This window comes from Lutjanus erythropterus, chromosome 7 (genome assembly GCF_056507025.1).
Source record: "Lutjanus erythropterus isolate fLutEry1 chromosome 7, fLutEry1.hap2, whole genome shotgun sequence".
Taxonomy (NCBI): Eukaryota; Metazoa; Chordata; class Actinopteri; order Lutjaniformes; family Lutjanidae; genus Lutjanus; species Lutjanus erythropterus.
This window is the reverse complement of record NC_139323.1, coordinates 31,134,466-31,153,128: the sequence shown is the minus strand read 5'-3', so window position 1 is coordinate 31,153,128 and position 18,663 is coordinate 31,134,466. Positions and strand designations below refer to the sequence as shown.

The 18,663-nt window shown below is 37.9% G+C and overlaps 1 protein-coding gene across 1 annotated transcript; it reads right to left on the bottom strand.

Moving 5' to 3' along the window:
• Window positions 1-7,402: 7,402 nt before the first annotated feature.
• LOC146324237 (uncharacterized) lies at window positions 7,403-17,610 on the bottom strand. The gene is made up of 3 exons (XM_084722278.1): window positions 16,565-17,610; window positions 11,573-11,626; window positions 7,403-8,218 (listed from the first exon to the last, which is right to left on the bottom strand). The coding sequence occupies exons 1-3, from the start codon at window positions 16,962-16,964 to the stop codon at window positions 7,983-7,985; spliced, it is 690 nt and encodes a 229-aa protein (XP_084578404.1). The 5' UTR covers window positions 16,965-17,610; the 3' UTR covers window positions 7,403-7,982.
• Window positions 17,611-18,663: the final 1,053 nt, after the last annotated feature.

The following is an 18,663-nucleotide window of genomic DNA, read 5'->3' as shown; positions in this document are numbered from 1 at the left end:
CACTCAGGTCAGCTGACCAGTTGCTACTTGTTGCCAAATAACTCTGGAACAAAATTGCCTCTGCATGTTGGGGCGACTCCCTACACTGCCTGCTTTTAAATCCTGTCTTAAACCTCTGTTTTCTCTACTTTTTTTTTAAAACTCATTATGAGAGTTGCCTGTTGGACCAAACTGGCCCCTCTATTTGAGTCATTCAAAGCACAGCTGAAGGCCCGTGCATCTCTTTTCTGTAGCTTTTTAATGTTTGACCTGTTTTTCTTCTGCATATATTTATACAGCATTTTGGTCAGCTCATGTCATTTTTAATGTGCTATAAAAATAATCTGAATTGTTTCTTTTGTCTTTTAAACTGATCTTTATTTTTTATAGCTTTTGTTATACTGTTGTTTTAAAATCTGCCTTATTAGTAAAATTGGATTGGATTGGAGATTCTCTTTTTTTTTTTATTTACTTTAATTATTTTTCTTTGCATTGTCAGAGTGAAAACAAGAATACCAGCAATTGTTTCACCGTAATTATTATGCATCATGTGATACATAATTAACTTTTTTGTTTCTGAACATCAAGTTGCTCTCTGCACGTATTCTGATGTTTGGCCACATGAGGGCGCTTTTACCCTTTTTATGACACAGTAAGCAACACAATATTGTGTTCATCAGTATGTTTAAACACCTTGATTCACTTTGAGAACACGTTTAACATTTCAGCATTAAAGAATAACCATTAAAGAAGGGGAAGAGTTGGAAACGTTACTCTAAGAATGAACAGTAAATTTGTCTTTCTTTCTTTCTTTTTGCAGTTTTGCTCTGGAAGTCACAACAGACTCAAAATAAGCAGATGTGAGTCAAAATACTTCATGTTCATACCATGTAAAACTTTATCTGCAATTAAAATCAGTCTCAAACAAAGTGATGACATTTACTTCATCTGAATTCAGAGTCAAACTTTTTTTGCTGCTCACACTGACACACTGCCCCGCGACGATACGACGAGCCTGCGTGACATTTTCATACGATCAATAATTTAGTGTGCTTTGCTCTGTTTCAGCACAAACAATGAGGAGGACCTGCTGTCACAGTGAAAAATGTCTCTGTTTAGTCAAAGCTTTCCTCAAAGTCAAGTGAGAACAATGAACATTTTATGAGGCTAAAAAAAAGGATCAAGAATAGAACAGAACTGATTTTCTGCATCATTTAGTGATAATTTCAATCACAAAGTACAGCAAATGAACGTGAATCTGCATATTTTGATAATTTAGTGTATACAGATTCAACATATATAATGATGACAGTAGACGTCAGTCTGTACAGACTTGTGCCTTTTTGTGGTCATTTTGTGTCTCTGTAGTCATTTTGCAACTCTTTGTAGTCACTGTATGCCTCTCTATCTATTTTGGGGCATTCTGCATCTATTTTCTGTTTGTTTTGTGTCTTTTTGTGGTCATTTAGTGTCTGTAGTCATTTTATGTCTCTTCATGGTCATTTTGTGTCTCTTTGTGGTAATTGTGTGTCTGATTATGGTCATTTTTGTGTCTACTTTTGATTATTTTACATCTATTTCTGTTTGTTTTGTGTCTGATTATGGTTGTTTTGCGTCTCTTTGTAGTTGTTTTGTGTTTCTTTGTGCACTGAGCACAGGGGCCCTTAATCCCTTTGGTCTTTGCTTGTTAGGCAAACACTACATTCCTATTTGTGAGCATCTTTCAGCCAGTGGCCCCAAACTTTCATTCCCCCTTCTTGATATTTTTAACATAAATTTGAATTTGTTATGTATAAATGTTCTTAACTTTGCTCAAACTCAGATCAGTAAGTTAATGAGTTCAGGGAGTTTTAGACAAACACCACATGAACAACTTGAAAAGTTATACTTGTGACAATAATGATGGTGATTATAGTGTAACACAGCTTTAAATTAATTTTCTCCTAATTATATCATTCTCTGGGGGCTCTGCTGCTCATGATCACATAAATATCAAATCCAATATCAGGCTGTGACACACACACACCATTTTTTAGTTTATTTTTTGTTTGGTTACATAATTTCTTGCCCTTTGAACCTGAACTCCTTCAGGTTTCATTCCCATTGCTCACACACCTTGTATATACAAACAAAATGATACTGAAATCATAAATGTTAAAATTGCTAAATTTCTATCTATCAGACACAATTTTAGAGTAATTTTCTTCACTTAAATTCAAATTCAGAGTAACAGTGAAGATGAGTCTAAATGTCTCTGAAATGTCAAAGAGACAACAGAATAAAAATGTTATTTCACTGAAGCAGTAAAGCACTAGAATAACATCTCCTTATATCACAGCTCTGAAGTGGGATGACCTTGATGATGCACGCTGCAGTATGTTTTTCCTACATCGGCCCCTCCCTCAACAACTTCCAGTCTCAGAGGTTCTTGCAATGACCAACTGCTGTGAGGATGCAAAGGAAATACTAATGAGCGCGGCACACGGCTCACACGTGTTGTACAATATCAATGGGAAGAGGACATCTGTGTCATGAAATTCTTGTTCATCTTGAGCCAACCGTGCTGGGAGTCCACAAATGTAGCATAAGGCTGGTCTGTCGGTTCATCCAGACTGAAATATCTCAGGAACTGAAATTTTGTAGACATTCATGGTGGATGAATCCTACTGACCAAAGTGATCCTCTAATGCCACCATGAGGATGACATTTGTGTGTTTTTTTTAAGTATTTCTGCCACTATTGGATGGTTTGCTGTGAAACTTGGTACAGATATCCATGGTGCCCAGAGGATGAATCGTACTGGATTTAGTGACTGACTTTTCCATGACGTTAACATTTTGTGATATATATATGGACCATAAGGGAGGAATAGCCATGAAATTTGGTACAGACATTTGTGCTCCCTTTTAGGATGAATTATCATACCTTTGGTGATCCTGCTACTTTTCATATTTTCATCGGGTCAAAATTTCAATGTGTCCAACACTTTGTGATCACCAGCTACTTGCAGAACCAATGACATTCCCATCAGCCTCAGTTGTAAATTGAGTTTAGTGCTATTTATCAAATGTTACCATGTTAACATGCAAAACATTGTAGATATTAAACCTACTTCATGTTAGTGTTGTCACTGTGAGCGTTAGGATGCACACATTAGCATTTAGCCCAAAGTACCACTATACCACAGCCTACAGAGCCACTATATGTAGACTCTTTTTTTTCCTGTGTATTTTTGAATTGTGTACTTACATATCTCAAAAGTTTCCACAAATGCAAAGATATCTGTAATTTATTCAAGGTAACAATGTATTTCCTGCTATCCGTTGTTCGCTAGTTGCTATATCTTCTGGGAAACACGGGATACACTGGACACGTCACGGCACGACACGCCATGTCCGATAGATTTTCATCAGCTATGGTACCTGTTTAAAAGTGAAGAAAACAACTCCCATGACCCCACACTACATCATGATATCACCAGATTGTCTCTCATGATTGTATTAATGTAAAAGAGAACCCTAGTGGCCGAATTTACACAGGCTGTTTTGTGTTTAGGTTAACTAATGTTAGCAAAACACTAGCTAATTAGCTAACCTACATAAATCTTTCATTAATTACTTAGCTAGTGTTTTTCTCTGACGTAAAACACTAGATAACTAGCTGGCTAAATTACATCAACTGTTAGTTAGCTAGTGTTTTTCTCTGCATCAAAACACTGGCTAACTACATGTCTAATCTACATATATCATTAGCAAGCTACTGTAATTTTCTGCAGCAGAACACTACTTAACTGCCAGGCTGATCTACATCAATCATTAGTTTGTTAGTTAGCTAGCAAGCTATTTACTCTGTAGCAAAGCACCAGTTAACAACCTTGCAAATCTATATAAATCAATAGTTAGCTAGTTTTTCTTTTTTATTCTCTAATCTAATCTGTTTAGATGGCTAGCATTTTTCTCTGTTGCAAAACACTACCTAACAAGCTGGCTAATCTACATCAATTGCTAGTTAGCTAGTGTTTTTCTCTGTAACAAAACACTGGTTAACTAGGTTAACTATTTGGCTCATCTATGTCAATCGTTAGCTTTCTGGTTAGCTAGTGCTTTGTAATCATTTGCTAGATGTGATGATATGTTGCTTTTACAGGTCCCACACTAACATATTTATTCAAAATGTGGTTTTCATAGGTGAGACAAACACATCTAAGTACAGGAAATGACAGAAGAAAGTTGACTGACTTGACAGCTTTTCTAAAACTTAAAGCTGGAATAATTAAGATTCTGACAGTAAATCAACGTCTCTGTTGTGATTTCAACAGATTCATTCAACTCTACATCATCTAATGAGCAAACAGAACAAAAAAATGCCTCCTGCAGGACAGTGTCTAGAGGAAGATGTATTTAATTTGACAGCACACACATCACATCCAGCCCCGGTCTAAATTTTTCATCACCTTAAAGCACCTTCGCAGTCTTTCCTTTATTCTGAGGACAAACTCCAGCGCGTGAACCACCCTTCTCAGTGTGGTTGTTACCTGTCAGCTTCCCCTCCACTCAAAAAAAGTGCATGACACAGGAGCTAATGAAAGAGCAGCGAGGATTGCCAGCAACCCTGCCCACCCAGGTAACCATCTGTTCCAAAAACCTCCCCCCATCCCTGCTCGCTCAGTAAGACCTCCTGTCACCTCAGCAGCTTCGTCCCAAGAGCTGTCACCTTGTTTGACTAGTCCTGCTACTTACTGAGTGTCTCCACCATCACCAGACAGGACGTCAGCGTCCAACAGGCTCATTCTGTCAGTGGGAGCATGTATGTTATCATCCATTTAGTTTATCAAAGCAGCATTTGCATAATGTTGTACTTTTAGGGAAACTTGGGTTGACTTTAATGATTGATTTTCTTCTGTACAGTAACAACAACAAAGTCACCACTTACTTGTGTAGATATTTGTGTTATTTATCCTTGTCACTCTTTCTATCACAACCTCATCAGCCAGAAAATATGCCCAAATATACTGTGACGATTGTCCCCCACCTGGTTGGTTGTCCCTGTGTTTTTCAGTTGTTTTCTTCACTTAAAAAAACATAAAGTAGTCATCCCTAATGCGGAAGCTCTCTTTTTTTTCTCAGGCAGTGAACCCTTACGAGATAGAAAACATATCCCCTGGAATAATTTGACGTAGCTTTTTTAAAATTATTTATTTATTTTTTTATACTTATACTATATTTTATGCTTAGTTTTATGAAAGAACAACAAATAAAATCCAGATTCAGATTTTTTAAAATAGTATACAATAAAAAAAATATAAATAGTATATAAATAATATTATACTATATATCTTACATTTAATATGTAATATTAATATTAAATATTATGGAAAGGGAATAGGTTGTGTAATTACTGTTAATAGTCTAATCATAAAGTAAATACAGGCTATAAAATCTTTTGTAAAATAAATACATAAATAAATTTTATATCATAATAGTTTAAATGAACGAATCCAAAAAATTTTCAAGGAGCCTCTGGCAAGGTGCCACAGAACTAATAATAATGATCAGTAAATAATTAATAATACAATAAATATATTTTAAATCAAATTAAAATAGATTTTTTTTAAAAGTATTTTATTTCTTACAAAAGGCTTAATAGTTAAATGAATAATGTATGCAGTATGTTTTGGATCCTGTGAGGGGTCCTCGGCTGAAAAAAAAAAACCTCTGCCCTAGAAAGTCAAGCCACCATCAAATGGAAAACAACATTATGATGAATTTTACAATTTGCCATCGTCTGATACATTTTTGTAAGAAAGATAGATAGCTTGTAGTAGACAGTTATCAGTTATAATATGAAACTGACATCTGTCTCCATGACAACAGATTATCTGCACATACCCAGAGGTCAAAAGCATTAATTGATATGAAAATAATAAAGTAGTAATTAACAAAAACAGTTCCCTCCATGAATATTTATTACATGACTTGAAAGGAGTACAGTGATTGACGGCATCAAGGTGGTGAAATTAAATTAGCTTTTTTTGCAAGTTAACATCTTGACATCTTTAACATCTGGGAAATTATACTGCTGCAGAGTTAAACAACATTTTATTTCACTGCCCTTAAAATCTGTGGCCCACCGTTTGTATTCAAATACTACATTACTCCATTTTACCTCAGATATGTGTAACTGTGTTTCATTCACATTTCAGTGACTTCAGTTAGAGCAGAAATCTCCCCAATATATAACAATGACAGCATGCAGAGAAAAAAAAGCCCCATTCGTTGCAGCTTTGAGTGCCAGCAGCGGTATGTAGCCCTTAACAGTGAGGTAATAACGGTAAACAAAGGCTTTGACTAAAGCCATTTCACATGAAATATTAAAACATTAGAAAAATGAACAAGCAATAAGCACATTTTGATTCAAAGGTGATGCCATGTTTAACCAAAATACCAAGGAATCATAAACCTTCAACAACTGAAATGACTCGATTTGATTTTTTTTTGTTTTTGTTTTAGTTTTACATGACAATGGCTTTGATATTTTTTAAATTTTTTGCAGTCAGGTGCAACCAGAGCTCTTAAAGGTGATTTAGCACTTGTTCACATCAAGCTAATAACATGAAACTACAAAATACTTTACTTTAAATTTATCACCGTGTAGTGAAAGTTTTTTTTTTTTTTGCTCCCAGTAATTACAGCGTTATTACAGATATAAAAAAGAAGGAGGTGTTAACATTTGCAGCCTTTCTGTGTCATTTGAGGCGCTTGATACAAACTTTACAATAATTACAAAAAGTCTATTTCAAGAGTATCTAGTTTCTGTATTGTGACATATTGCTGAGTGAAACGGGACAGGCAGGTGGGGTATAACGTTGAGAGGAATTAGATTTGAACATTAAAAAGTGGTCATGTCTGAGTCTGAATCTTAGTTCTGTGCAGCTAAAAGTTCAAAACTGATTCCTGGATGAATATCATGATATTATCAACCCAAATCGGCTAATTCAAGTCGATGAAGCCACGGACTGGATTTTGATATAAGAAGACAAAGAAATTAGTTTGCTGTATGTATTTTTTGACATAAATATCACTCATTCTTAAGAACTGTGGCAAAACCGCATCTTGAGGGGGCTTTTTCTTTTCAGTTTTGCTGGGAAAATGTATTTTAAAAGATCAAACTGTTGGCTATTAAACTTTGTAACTGTTCAACCCAGAGGAAAAGGAAAGGTCTCATCTTTGTCTAGCTTGTGTCTCCTGGACATAAATGAGCTCAACATTTTCTCGTACTCCCTAAATTCGGCTCCTAAGAAACAGCCTTCATCTCGTCTCAGCCCGAGACTAATTTGAGCCCAAATGAAGATCTTAAAATGCTCTTTTTTTGTCTTAAATTTGCTAAGTTTGTAAGTTTTTTTGGTGGGACATGAGTTGTCCTGACTGGTCCACAGTATGACCAGGGATGTGATCTAAAGGGCTTAAAAAGGCATTTTTCCACTTTAAGTGTCTCACAGCATCAAGTAAAATAAAAAGCTGTTGATGTGATTGTTTTTATAAAATGTTTAACTTTCCTTGCAGCAATATTACAATAAGCACTGACCAGCATGTATTGTATATTTAGCGATTACAGACTGTTTGTGGTTACGGTGAACTGCATGTGTCACATTAACAGAGTATTTTCACAACGGGTCACGGGGCAGAACAATGAGGGCAAAAAAAACACCTTTTTTTTCAGACTGCTTGTCCAAAAAAGAGCCGCAGCCGTCCTCTCGAGTCTTCTCCACAGAAAGGAGTCCAATCAGGTACAAACGCCAGCCTCGGATGCCTCCAATGTTCCAGTTCAGGCTGACAATTCAAAGTCCCCTCTGGCCCAACATTACACAGGTCTGACAGCCCACCTGCAGGTGATAAAACAGTGGATAGAGCTTTGATTCATGAAAGACTTGTAAATCCACTTGAACATGAAACGCGAGCAAATACGCTGCTGTATTTCTCTCAGGGAAGGTCAGGAGGCCACGGTTAAGTCCCGGAGTGAGTGTCCGGAGGTCGCTGCTGTAACGTCTCATCTATGGTGACCACGATCTCCTCCGGCCTGCTGGAGCTCAGGCAGTTGGTGTGGTTCAGGGAAATGTAGCTCATCTCCACCAGCCGAGGCCGAGTCTCGCCCAGCTCGCTCATCTCGCTCATGTTGTTGGTGATGCAGTTTATCTCCGTCTTGTTGCGGTTGGTAACTCGACGAGAGCCAAACACCCAGTCTGCAGAGAGACAAAGAGATAACAGCGCTATTACTGTGGAGGTCGGTGCAGATGGAGATCGTTGTCTCAGTTAAAGAAGTTGAGATTTGGACAATGTCGGATTTGCATGTCTACTACAAAGAGCACCATGCTTCACTGTACAAATATTCATTCACACTGGCTCTGCCCAACCATAAGAGAACAATATTCAGAAAGGCTTTAGCAAGAAAATCAACCTGAAACAATCAAAGTCTTAGGGAGTTCTGTATTTAAAGGAGAAATCTGTAATATATTACCTGTAATAAATTATAAAATGACCTGGATGCATCATCAGAGATCAAGGAAACTATTAAGTTTGCCAAATGAGTAAGTGTCTGTTTATGAGTAAGAAGAAACCATTAATCATCTTGTAGAAGTAGTAGATGTTTATAACGGTTAAATTGAGCAAAATGTTAATAGGGTTTGGCAGACAGTGAGACAGGCAGTCACTGAACTCACACTTTCAGAGCAGTGAGCTTTTGTTTTTTGTGGATAACGGTCTAAACTTTAAATTGACAGACAAGTGACAGTTATAAACAGCTGATTAGCTTGCAGTGAAGGATTCATTGTTGTTTGTCAATTTGCAAAGTTGCAAGCATCTTGCGATCTTGCGGCGCTACTGCAGCCTGTCTGTTTCTGCCATGTTTGAAGAGGAGGGGTCAGGGGGAAACAACTCACTTCAAACATAGATCATATATTAAACAGGATTACAGCCTATTTAATAAACAGTCTGTGCTCCAAGTCGCTATCTGGACTGCAACCCTCATTTTTGCACAGTTCCCTTAATCAATATTTTGTGTCAACTGTGGTGCAACTAATTCTGTATAAAGCCTGTATTATACTTTTCATGCCTGTAAGTTTGCAAAGGTCCACTTGGGTATATGTGACTTAAAGTTCGTCAGCAATTTGTTTTGACCACCTGGCCATGTGGCCACTACTCTTATCCTGTAGACACCAACCTGCTGCACATGCGTGGAACACTTCCTTCAAGCAGACTCCATAAAGTAGTATGCAGAACTGCTACCTATGTGTGGTGTCTGCTGCTGTCCATGAACTAGGGGTGATGGAAATACTCTAAATACTAATAAATACTAAATACTAAATACTAATCTGTGAGGCAATGCACACATGCACACAAGGGAGGGATAAACTTCATCTTCTCAAAAGGCAGTGGTCGGAGGAAAGTTTTGATTTAGTGTCTACATAATTGAGCTTGCAAGAGAAACGTGAAATAAATTGTAAATACTTTTTACCCTCAGCAAAGAGTAATGGTGAGACGTTAACAGAGCGAAGCAGCGATCAGCTGTAACACACAAGAGCGGCAAAGCGAAACACACCGCAGCATTAACCAACTTCAACCAACACCGTGGTGAAGGAAATAACTCTCTGCTCAGTCTGTTCAGTGTTTCACCTCAAAAACTCTGCACCCGCTCTGCATCTTAGAGAGCAACAGCTTTTTTTCCCTGAGAGGCTGGTCTCCACTGCTCAACACAGCGGAGCACTCTGCAAAGCCCCCCCCTGAAAATTGTGCCCCCAATCAAGAATATATTCTGAACTGAATGTGCATCACCTCTTGAGCAGTGCGCAACTGCATATGGATACAATCCACCCGACATAAAAGCTTAAAATGAACCTGTGAGGTACCAAGAGATCAATCAAAATAATCACAATCAAATCAGTGAACCCTAATTTGGATCCTTTAAAAAAAGCTATTTATTTCTCCAGAACCATGTGAAAAACTATTATCATTATTGATTAATCTCCATACTATAATATATCTTTGTCTATAAATTGTCAGAATATTGTGAATAATTCCCTTCACAATTTCCAAGATCCTGAGGTCAAATACTCAAATTGCTCAAAATTGTTCAACCCACAATAAAACAAAGCAGAAACACACATTTGAGCAAATGTTTGACATTTTTGCTTGAGGTGACTCAAAAGATTAAAATAGTGAAATGAATGAATTTTGTTAGTTGACAAATCAATAAACTGACTGATCTTTACAGCTTTAGATTAAGTGAATACTTTCCATCTGCAGTTGCTAGGCAGGTAAACACAAACATTACAAAATCTTTTTCTTCTTCTTCCTCTCTTACTGATCTAAAACCCTTAAAATGCCCAAAACTGAAGTACAAAGAGAGAGAAACGTTTCCTGCTAATCCTTGTTTAACATTTGCTTTTTGGTAAAAACCTGAATGCAGGAACTTTTACAGGCAGAGCTGTGGTATTTCTACATTTCTTTAAACAAAGGACTTGACAACAGTTTGTGACAAACCTTCACAGACGCAGCCTCGCGGGAGCGGAGGTATAAAGCGCGACCACACGCACGCTGGAACATTCATGTTCACGGGGCAAAAACAAGCAGGCTGAGTATTCAGAACGTGCACAGAACAAGCCTGCAAACTTCATCTGACAGAAAGTTATGATGGGTTCAGCCTCTGTAATTCCATTAGAGGCAAAGCACCATAAAATTGTTTCTGGGGGAGATGTCTGCGGCACAGCAGCCCCATCATGTGTGGTGGAGCCTTTTTGAATTGGGACACATCAATCATTGTTCTGTCAGATGAAGAGCTGAGATTAAGGCTGACAGTTATGAGTGTGAAGAACAGACAGAAGGCAGAGCGGGATTCCTCAGACCCACACAACAGACACATGACCACAAAGGCATAAATGTCCCCTGGCTGTGTCCCCCTCACTCTCCAAACTCCCAAATGTCTGATTTTCTGACTTAAAGTCCCCCTAAACATTGTTCTCTTACTACACCTTACTGTTGTCTGCTACCTGCAGACAATACTCAGGGCTAAAAATGTTTTGCAAGCTAAAAGCTGTATTTTAATTTTACAGTTTCTTTTGTCCTACACTTAAACCGATAGTGATTTTTTTAGTTGGCTAAAATACTTTTTGCTGCTGATCCACACCGGTACATTGCAGTATTTCATTTTATTTCATTCAGTCCAGTTTTTTCTTTATATCTGGACCGTAACATGTCTAAAACAGACTGCTTTGCTTTTCTGAATGTCAGTAGAGTGAAGCATCTCGCAGTGACCAGAAACTTGTCTTTTCAATCCTCCTCTGGTGAGAAGGAAATCAGCCGCAAAACACTCAGGTTCCACATTTACACCTCAGCAAAATACCCAGGAGAGCACACAGAGTCCCACCTGTGTGTCTGTGTACATGTGTATGTGTGAGTTTTCAGATGAAGGTGGGAAGGTCAGGTGAGGTGCAGGTAGACAGACAGATAGGGGGGTGGGGGTGGGGGGGTCAGAGTGTCTCTGTGGCAAAGCTAAGTGCTGCAGACTGTCACCCATGTGAGCTTTGTCTTTTTTTCTTTACCTGGTTCGCTGGGTTCGCCGCCGTCGCCTTCAGCAACGATCGACCTGCCTCCACCTGCAGGAGAACAGGCATGTTAGCGACTCTGCACACAGTCTCCTTCTGTGTCTTATGACGTGATGAAGACAAAACAAGAAGGCAGAAACAGAAGTCATTTAAACACGAGAGGACAGGTGTGGTGATGTGACTGCAGAGAGAGAAAACTCAGGCACAGTGGGCTCAAACCTTTCTCAGGTTCTGTGCAACATCTTTTAGCTTTACTTGTGTATGTGCACAGTTACTACAATTATTGATAATTCATATATCTTCAAAAAAAAGGTAAATTCTTAAGTGTGTTTAAGTGTAATCCCTGGTGAGGGTAACGTTCAGCAGTTTGGGTAGCATGAAGCAAATATACTGGTGTCGGGTTGCACAATTAATCCAAATTTTATCGAAATTGCAATATGGATTTCTGCACTTTTCAAATGGCAAGAGATTCAATATCTGTTAAATAACTTTTACATGAATGAATGTAGTGATGCAGAGATGTCCTGCCCTAAAAATCAGATTCTACAGACTTAAAACAAACATCTTCCTTTGGTAGAGATTCCTGCAAAAAATCACACTATAGTCATTTTGACATGTTTTTCAATCAAAATAAGAATAATGATGTAAGAATGATCAATCACAATATCGCAAATCATAAGGCAATTGCAATATCGGTCAAAATAACCCAATTAGATACTTTTTCAAAATCTTTCAGCTCTATACTGTTGGTTTTGCTTTCCATTCCATTAGAAAGTCATTTTCATGGCTATGGTGTCATTTTACTTTAAAGACAACCCCTGAGTTTCTGACTCAGACACATTGGCAGTGACCTCGACTTATTATTAGTAAAAAGTCTGTATGTGGAGGAGGTGGAGTGGATGGATGGGTCAAACTAACACAGAGTCAAAGTTGACTTACATTTAAGGTTTTAAGTTACATTAAATCACATTACTTATATGACATGTCTTACATAACATAACATACTTATTTTAACCCAAACCATGATCTTTTCCTAAATCCTTCCAAGTAGTTTTGTCATCCAAACCAAATCAAATTGTGACTGTTTCATAATGTTAACCACATATTAAACATCACGTGAATTACTCAACATATTTACAGTCCAGTTCGCCTGTCGCTGGTCTTCTCCAACAGTTTTATAAGTCATTTTGTAATCAGGGATCAGGAATTTTTATTGTTTTATTGTTGCAGCCCAAAGGTAAAAAAAAGTGAGCAAATCTGCTGTCAAAATCCAACAGTTCCAAAATCCCAAATTATTGGTCATTAATGTGTTGTAGCACCCAGAATGCCAGATTTTGGCAGAATGACTCCCAAAACTGAGTTAATCATCACAAATGTTTGGATCAGTGCCTCAAAATGTGTTTGTTACAACCTCAAATCTAAAAATCTTGTTAACAAAATTTGTTATCATGTCCCTTCCCCCTGATATTGTTGTCATTAACCAAAAATGTTAATGGTGACAAACTCCCAAAATTTGATGCAACTCCCACCAAAAATCTGAGAATTTCACACAAAAATGTGTGAAATTATGAAAATTATTTATATTTCTCTCTGAAGATATTTGGAAATTTTTGGAAACAACTGGTTCTGATACAGGTCTGCAACTAACATTAATTTCATTGGTGATTGATCTGTTAATTATTTTTACAATTAGTCGATTAATTGTCTATCATACAAAATGTTGAAAATTGTGAAAATCTCATAAATTCTCCCAGAATCTCCCAAAACTCAAAGACTCTTCGTTTACTATAATAAATGATGAAGAAAAGTAACAAATGCTTATGTCTAAGAAGCTGGAACCAACACACGTTTGATGTTTTTGCTTGAAAAATTACATTCCGATAACAAAATGTATTCAAAGTACATTTTCTTTTCATTCTGTGGTCCCTTGATGGTTGACGGTCCCCCTGCAGCTGCTCAGTTAATGTGGCCCTGTCCTGATCTGCCCCCCGTCTGCGAGCGAAATCGTCTATTTTGCTTTAAATCACCGGATGTAATGAGCAGACTATCAGCTCAAGTCAGCACTATGAGAGAACACGTGCCCTAAAAATAGACTCATTGTTTCATTCATTATGTATCGCTCACAGGACACTCTTCAAAAATAGAGAAACAGCAGACGTCTTCTCCATTTCTCACACAGACACTCGCTGATAGTTCGTCAGGACGTCTCCCTCACAAGGTCATCGGCTCACAAGACGAGACGGGAGCTACAGGAAGTGTACATCTACACCAGATTAACTTTAAACGATAAAATACTCTCCACAGTTTACTGCTTTACGTGACAGCTGTCACTGTACATATTCAATTAATGAAGAATCTGTCTGATGCTATTCCAAGGAGCCCCAAAATATCTTTACTCATCTGTTAATTAAGATGTTTGTTTTCTGTGTTGTCAGTTTCAGGATGCAATTGTTCTCTTTTTTAATGAGATCCAAAATCACAAATTATGAATACTTTCTCTTCAAATATATTTAAATAAAATACAAAAACTGCTAAACTGATCAAAATGCAAGCAATTTGTAATTTGAAAATAGAAAAATACACCCTGTACAAACTGATATTATCACGTTAGGTAGCTTCAATATGGGATTGACCTTAACTCCCCTACACTGAAAACATGAGCTCTGCTGATTTCCCCACATCAGTTGTGGACACACGTGTACGTTGGGTAGTTTCAGTCTGTCCTCATCAGGCAGGTTAGGAGAGTTACTTTAAAAATGTATTCTGATACAGTTACTAACTACCTGGTAGTCAGGATCCTGATCCAAGTTACGTTACTTTGGGATAACCTCAATATAAAATGTTGTAAGGTTTATTAGCTCAACTGATTGATTGTTTGATTTAAAGACAAAAAATGGCAAAAATTTTCACCCAGTGAAATATTTTTTCACTAGATTACATTATAATCAATTGGCAACTGTACAGTACACTGTGTGTTCACATGAGACCACGGTGGTCTTTAAGGGATAGTTCACCAAAAAATGAAAATTCAATCATTATCTACTCACCCTCATGCTGATTGAGGGTCGAGTTTAGTTTTTTAGTCCACAAAATACTGCTGGACTTTCACAGAGAAACAGCACTGCAGAATCTCCCAAACAATTTCAGTGATGGGTGACCAGTTTTCAAACAGAAAAAAAAAACAAAAAACACATAAAATGCCTCCATACTGCTGATCTGGAATAATCAAAGTCTCCTAAAGCCCCGACATGCTGTTCCCTTGCATGTGCACGTCACATCACACAAACCCAGCTCAGATGGAGTGCACACACATGTGAACGTGGCTCCAAGCTTAAAATCTACAGTGAAGATTTAAGCTATAAAACAGGGTGTAAATAACATTTTTTAAGTCTGTTGTTGAGGGGCTGTTTTCCTGTGAAACAGGAGCAGGAATTAGTGAGGGAAAGTAGATAATGACTGAATTTTCATTTTTGGGTGAACTGTCCCTCTAAGTCACATGAATGTTGTAATGTATTGCTCTTTATTTTAAAATGTATTTCAAATTTGTAATCCTACTAATAATCCCCATGTTTACTAAACGTAACTGTGATTAGATTACGTCTTTTTTGTCCGTAACTGTAATAGCATATGGTTACATTTTTTTTGTATCCAGATTACATAATCTGTTACTCCAAGCCTGTGTATAGGTCAGGGATCTGCAACCTTTACTTTCAAAACAGATATTTTTGGACAAAAGAAAACAGAAAAAGTCTTTATGGAGCTGCAACTCCTAAATTCTCCATTTCCCTCTTTGACTTTTATTTTTTGGGGATTTGGCATCCATAGCTAGCCCAGGGAGACTTAAGACTGTAGACATAGAATATGATGCATTTTTATAGTTGAAGAATATAAGAATCGCTTTAGGCCTACAACAATGATGAATTAAAATTAAGGTATAATGTACAGTGAGCATGTCATTATTGTAGCCTGACAAAGTTACGCAGGACCCCATGTATGTTCATGATGAACATACTGATGGACCCTCAGACATGTTATAGAGGTAAACAGGATCACAGCTCCCCAAATGTGAAGCCAAAGCATCTCCATCACCCCCTGGTGGCTGGCAGCAGTATAGTATTTTTCCCAAAGAATCATTTTAGGTAGTTCTTATCATGCTGTAGTTATACAAGTGTTCATCTTTCTGATCAGTTTGTTTTTAATGAGTTGTTCGATGATATATAAGTGAGTCAGATGTCTGTGTGGGCGAGAACTTTAAAGCATGGATCCAACCCAGATCACTACTGTGCAGACTCTGGCCCCAAGTGACATCACCAGTGGTCATATCCGGGATATTTTGGCTTCAGTTTTTACAGTGGGACCAAGCGGAGCTGCAAGGTCCATCTTTATTTTCAGTGAATGGCTGGACCCTACAGAGGATATCATGTGACTAACTCACATTTAGCAAAAGACTGTGATTAGATTTTTGTTTTAGTCCAGGTCTTTAAACTAGGGATAAAAATGTGTCTGATTTGAAAAAAAAATTACATATTAAATATGTATTTTCTTACTTTTTCTCAATATAAATAATATGGAAATGACAAAATACTCATAAGTAATTAAATATGCATTTTAAATAAATTTAATTGAAATACTGCTCATCTTTGGATCCAGGGGCCAAATGAAAAAAAGGTCAATTTCACTGATATTTTACAAGTTAATGTAATGTTAATGTAAAAGTGTATATGTGAATTTTAATTAACTCTTTTACTAAAAGAAAATACTGCATTTACCCAACATCAATTCTGATTCTTTCCATGTTCCCTTCAGTATTCACAGTGGGAATATACTCAAACACACACACACACACACATATATATATATATATATATATATATACATATATATATATATATATATATATATATATATATATATATACACACACACACACACACACACACACACACACACACACACACACACACACACACACACATTCGGGTCACATACCGACAAAGTCATTGACCACATCTTTGACCAGGTGTCCAACTATGGCGTACGCCACCGCCACCACCACCAGCGCGGCCATGACCAGGTAGAGGACCGCTTTGGGCAGCGGGATGGAGTCCCGTGCGGGTGTCCGGTAGTCGGTGTACAGCAGGTCGCTCTCCGAGTACGAGTACTGGAAAACGTGCTCCATGCCCGACGTGTGGTTGGAGTTGAGCGGCGGGTTACTGGCGCTCATGGCGCTGTCCGGCTGCAGAGCCGTCACCATGGTGGTCGTCACATCTTCCGCTTTGTTCATATTGACGAACCCTGTAGTTTTATTCATCAGAGGCAAAATCTGAGAGAGAAAATAGCTCCAGTCTTTTATAGCACTCGTGTTGCATAAAAACATTGTTTCCACCATGTAATCACCACGGGAACGGTTGAATTTGGTGACAAAGGCGAAAAAAATCACCAGGATGAGAAACAGCAGACTCTCCAAAGTTGTCGACCTTAAAAGTGACAGATTGTGTTTTTTATAATCCAACAGGTTCCCTCAAATGCTCAAAGTCTCCGTCTGTCAGGAGCTCATCAACGCCTCTGAAAACTTACCCAGCTTTCATTGACGAAACGCATAACGGGTCACTCATTGACGAGCTTTTACGCACGAATAAAGAAGGGATTTTGAGCGTCCATTCTTTGGTTTATCTCCAAAAGTGACATAAAAACAACACAGAGGCAACAGTACAACCGCCTACAGTGTCATTCAAGGAAAGAAACGTGCCAGAAAATGTGTCAGCAGTCTTCTCCAGAGCTTAAAAAGCGCGTAAATGTTGGATGAAGGCGCAAAGAATCTGTGACTTTCACACGCAGCAGCGATGATGTTTACACACAATAAACCTCGTCCCGGACCGTCCTGTGAACCTGCGGGAGTCACGACGCCTCCTCCGCTGTTCCTCTCAGAGGTGTCCGGAGCTGAAATGTGCGGAGAGCAGAGCGAGGGGAACCGGGAGCCACTTGTTCGCCCTTCCTGTCGACTTCACGTGGGGCGACGCTCTCCAGACCCTGCAGCCTGAGGTGAGTTCATGTCTTTTGTACCTCAGGCTCGTGTTTCAGACCTCACCACCGGAGGGTTTTTGTGCTCAGGAGTGAACAAACCAAACGAGAATTGTTGGTTTCAAATGAGCCCCAGTGACAGTGAGAGGAGAGAGATGGCGCTCAGTTGTCGGACTGGATCTTCTCTTTCAAGACAGCTCAATTTAAATCAGATACAGTCTCATTACGAACTGACACAGAGGTTAAACCTAGACTTAGCAAAAATTAAAATTAAAACAAAGTAATAGAGTGTGGGGAAAGTAAAATACTATTAAAAAACTAAGAGTCACCCTCTAAATGCAGTCAAAATCAATAAAAACTAGAAGAGGTCACTCAGAATATTCAGATGAGTATGATGAGTATGAGTAACAATTTTTTTTGCATATTTTTAGACAGTGATGTAATAAATTCCATAATAATTTACTTACATGTAACTAGTTACTCTCCAACACTGCTAGTATCCTTTTAGATATTTATGTGAAATATTTTGAAGAGATTATTAGTGTGTGCATTCTTGAGTTATCACTAAAAACATGTTTCGTGAGGTCACAGTGACCTTTGACCATCAAATTCTAGTCAGTTCATTCTTGAGTAAAAGTGGGTACTTGTGCCAAGTTGTGTTGTTGAAAGTATCGAACTATTGCTAAATATCGATACTTAATATTTGAAATGCTTTCAACACTCTTTATTTTGCAGTATTTGATTACCAGCTCTCTCTTCTCTCTGACAGCCAGTTGACACACACTGCTGCAGTGTCACATAGCCCCGCCTCCTCTCACTTACTCATAGTGCTGTCCTCTTATTGTCACTTATCTCATTTACTCTTGTTTAATGTCCTTTGTCATGTTACAGCCTTGTTATATTTATCTGTTTACAAAAAGCAAAAAATTTGTGAATTGTATTGAATATCTATATTTTTCTTGGTATTGTATCAAAATTAGAAATTGTAGTGCCGAGCTTGAAGAAATTCCTTCAAGGCTTTCTTGAGATATCAGGCTTTTTTTAATTATTGACCACAGAGGGCCTTC